General features: G+C 61.8%; 1 protein-coding gene across 1 annotated transcript in view; it reads left to right on the top strand.

Moving 5' to 3' along the window:
- ASH1L (ASH1 like histone lysine methyltransferase) overlaps positions 1–3627 on the top strand; it is a 178780-nt gene that overhangs the window by 174427 nt on the left and 726 nt on the right. Inside the window, exons 24-28 of the mRNA XM_077764062.1 lie at positions 115–253; positions 350–522; positions 1628–1794; positions 2380–2396; positions 3539–3623. Coding sequence (XP_077620188.1) covers positions 115–253; positions 350–522; positions 1628–1794; positions 2380–2396; positions 3539–3623 — 581 coding nt within the window. The remainder of the gene's footprint in view (positions 1–114; positions 254–349; positions 523–1627; positions 1795–2379; positions 2397–3538; positions 3624–3627) is intronic.

Genomic DNA, 3627 nt, shown 5'->3' with positions numbered 1-3627 from the left:
CGCTGCGTTCCCGTCCGTTTAGATGCCGCTCCTTCTGCGTAGACCCTGGGCGGCACCAGTGGACGCCCCCCAGAGCTCATGCGGGCCTCGCCTAACGTCCCCTGTGCCTTCCAGGCGACTGCGTGTACCTGATGCGGGACAGCCGGCGCACCCCTGACGGCCACCCGGTCCGCCAGTCCTACCGGCTGCTGTCACACATTAACCGAGACAAACTTGACATCTTCCGCATCGAGAAGCTGTGGAAAAATGAAAAGTAGGTGTTGAGGTCCCCTCTCTCTCCTTCCAGCAAAGAGCTGAATACTCACCAGGGTCTCGCCATCATTTGACCCCGAGCCTCTCTCTTCCCTAGGGAGGAGCGGTTCGCCTTCGGCCACCACTACTTCCGGCCCCACGAGACCCACCACTCCCCCTCCCGCCGCTTCTACCACAACGAGCTGTTCCGGGTGCCGCTGTACGAGATCATCCCGCTGGAGGCCGTGGTGGGGACCTGCTGCGTGCTGGACCTCTACACTTACTGCAAAGGTGAGCGACCCGGGCTGCCCAGAAATGACTTCTGTCCCCACTTCATTCCCCTTGTCTCGTGGGATGAAGGGTGCCCAGGCCAGCTGGGAAGCTGCAGGGAGCTGAACGTCACAGCGTTTCTTCCTCTTACCTGGTGCTTGGTGCTCGGTAACTGTTCATTCCTCCCTCCACTTTTTTTTATTTAGGTTTTTTTTTTAATGTATTATTTATTTCTGAGAGAGAGAGAGACAGCGTGAGCAGGGGAGGGTCAGAGAGAGAGAGGGAGACACAGAATCTGAAGCAGCTCCAGGCTCTGAGCTGTCAGCACAGAGCCTGACGCGGGGCTCGAACCCACGAACCGTGAGCTCATGACCTGAGCCGAAGTTGGACACTCAACGGACTGAGCCACCAGGCGCCCCGATTATTTAGTTATTTAGTTAACACTGATAACACTGTGTGCCCAGCATCCCCTTAGTACTGTCGGAAGGGATTTCTTTCACCCGCCTATCCCAGAGTCCCCAAGGCCATCAGCAACCCTGGACATTAAACAAACCAACCAGAAAAGCACGACACTTTTATAAGCTCCGAGGCCAGCAGTGGAGGCTGTGGAGTCACGCGGTCCGTTTTCAAATCCCAGCCCCACCCCTTTTCACATGTGTCCTGGGGCAGGCGCCTAATCCGCTAGAAGCAGGGCCCCGCAGCGTCACAGCCTGTGTGAGGAAGAAGTGAAGTGACCCCTACAGGCTCCTGGCCGCTCCCCTCACCTCGGCGGCGTCGGCTGCTCGGGGCCCTGACTTCACAGTCTGCTTCCCAGAGCGCCCCTTCCTCTACGCCTCGTAGCCGCCCCCACTGTCTCCTCCGTCCCTCCCACATCCCTGCAGCGCCTGGTTACGCTGCTCCCCCCTTCCGCCCCTTACGCGCCCGCACACGCCCGTCCCCTCCTCCAGCGCTGCCGTCTGGGGACCCTCCTTCCGTCCGCGGCCACCAGCTGGCTGTGCGAGCGGCCACTGCCCCCTCTGCACGGTCCCGCTGCCCTCCGCGGGGTGTGCGCTGTGCGCTGTGGGGCAGCTCGGGGAGGGAGGGCAGACGGGAGGCTCCTCTGGCAACATCCGAACCGGACCCCTAGGGAGGCCCAAGGGCGTGAAGGAGCAGGACGTGTACATCTGTGACTACCGGCTCGACAAGTCGGCGCACCTGTTCTACAAGATCCACCGGAACCGCTACCCCGTCTGCACCAAGCCCTACGCCTTCGACCACTTCCCCAAGAAGCTCACTCCCAAAAGAGATTTCTCAGTGAGTCTCCCCCCGCCCGCGCCCCGTCCCCTTGCTCCGGCCCACGCCGCGCGGACTGCTTCCAAACCGCCAGCGCCCTTCCTGCCCTCGGCTGTGTCTCGGGGGGTCGTTGGTTTCCGCGTGGCAGCCAGGCTTTCCTCTTCCTTGCTTCCTCACGTCTTTGCGGTCTCGGCCCTTGCGCCCCCTTTGTAGCTGTTGTTCTGTCTTTCGTATCTGTGAGGTTGAGAAGCAAGTAGAATTAGCAAGAACTCTGAGAAAACTTCGGCGAAAATAAATCCGTGCTTTTTCCGTGTATCTTTGCATTTAAAATGTAAGACATCATCGTTGTACAAAGTGTGAGAGCTATAGAAGCATTAAGAAGAGGGGCGCCTGGGGGGCTCCGTCGGTTGAGCGTCCGACTTCCGCTCAGGTCATGATCTCACAGTTCGTGGGTTCGAGCCCCGCGTCGGGCTCTGTGCTGACAGCTCAGAGCCTGGAGCCTGCTTCAGATTCTGTGTCTCCCTCGCTCTCTGACCCTCCCCTGCTCATGCTCTCTCTTAGAAATAAGTAAAACGTAAAAAAAAAAAAAGCATTAAGAAGAAAAAGCCCTATACCATCCCACTGCCCAAAAAATAACCAAGTTAACATTTTCATCTTCTGCGTCTCTCCTGGGTTTTTCTTTAATTGTCATGAACCTACTTCTCCAGTTTCTTTGCGCCATTCGTCTTCCCACGGAGGCTTTGGTCGCCCACCGTCCCCCTGCTTTCTGCGGGCTTGGCTGGAACCATGGCCGTCTTCCTGCCCCGCAAGGGTCAGAAACCGTGCGGCCAGAAAGCGGTTTTATGCCTCTACCTCTCCTGCTCTTGCTTTGGAGGCCTCTGAGCAGGATTTCCCGGCCCCCCCCCCGCCCCCTCTCGACCTCTTCCGTCCTGCGGGGCAGCAGCTCCCAGCCTAATTTTGGGGCCCCAGCCTTACCTGCGCACACGTCGGGATGGGGCGGACAGGCCCGGAGTCCGTCCCTCGGGCGGTCACCGCGGGCTCGTGAGACCCCGGAACCACCACGACCTTTAACACGCAGCCCCCCGGCCCTCAGCCGGCGAGGGCTTCAGCCCCGTGTCTTCCTCCTGCTTCCCTGCCCCCCCCCCCCNTGGGGGCGGCCACCGACTTGAGCAAGAGAACTACCGTCCCCTGCCTCCCCCTCCCCCAGCCCGGGGACGGGGACCCTCTGACGGGGTGGCCCAGTGGAGGGCCAGCAGTCGTGTGACCCCGAGGTGACGGACGCGTGGTCTGGCCACGGAGCTGGACTCCGGGCAGGGAGGGGGGCCCACGGGGCAGGGGTCGAGGAGGAGAAGATCGGGACTAGGACTCTAGACGCCAGATTCAGAAAAGTCGCCTTTTTCAAGGTTTCCGCAAACTTTCCTCATTGCCCCGAGGTGTTCCGGTTCCTGGGACCTCAGTCAAGGGCACGCTGTCCAGTGGCTGCAAGCGCAGGGTTTCCGTGAGCCCCGCGCGCACGCGGCTCTGACTCGCGCCGCTTGTGCACGAGCGTGTTCTCGGGGACGGAGCGCCTCTCCTGCCGCCCGCCGCCCCGGGGGGTGTCCCCCGAGAGGGAAGGCTGCGCGCGAAGTCTTACTGGAGCCGGACCGCGGGCCTCACAGGCGCCGGGCCTCCCCGTGCCCGCGGCGCGGTCGGAACCAGCNGCCAGCCTGAGGGGCCCCGCCGCCCCGCCGGCCTCCTCCCTCCCCGGGGTCCTGCTCAGCCTCAGCCTAAATGCCGCCTCCGCCTGCAGGTCCTCCTGGAAGTCTGAGCGCCCGAAGCCGCCCCTGAAGGAGCTGGGCCAGGACGACGACGCCC

Source organism: Crocuta crocuta, unplaced genomic scaffold (assembly GCF_008692635.1).
Source record: "Crocuta crocuta isolate KB4526 unplaced genomic scaffold, BGI_CrCroc_1.0 scaffold528, whole genome shotgun sequence".
In the NCBI taxonomy this organism is placed as follows: Eukaryota; Metazoa; Chordata; class Mammalia; order Carnivora; family Hyaenidae; genus Crocuta; species Crocuta crocuta.
This window is presented reverse-complemented; position numbering and strand designations above follow the sequence as displayed.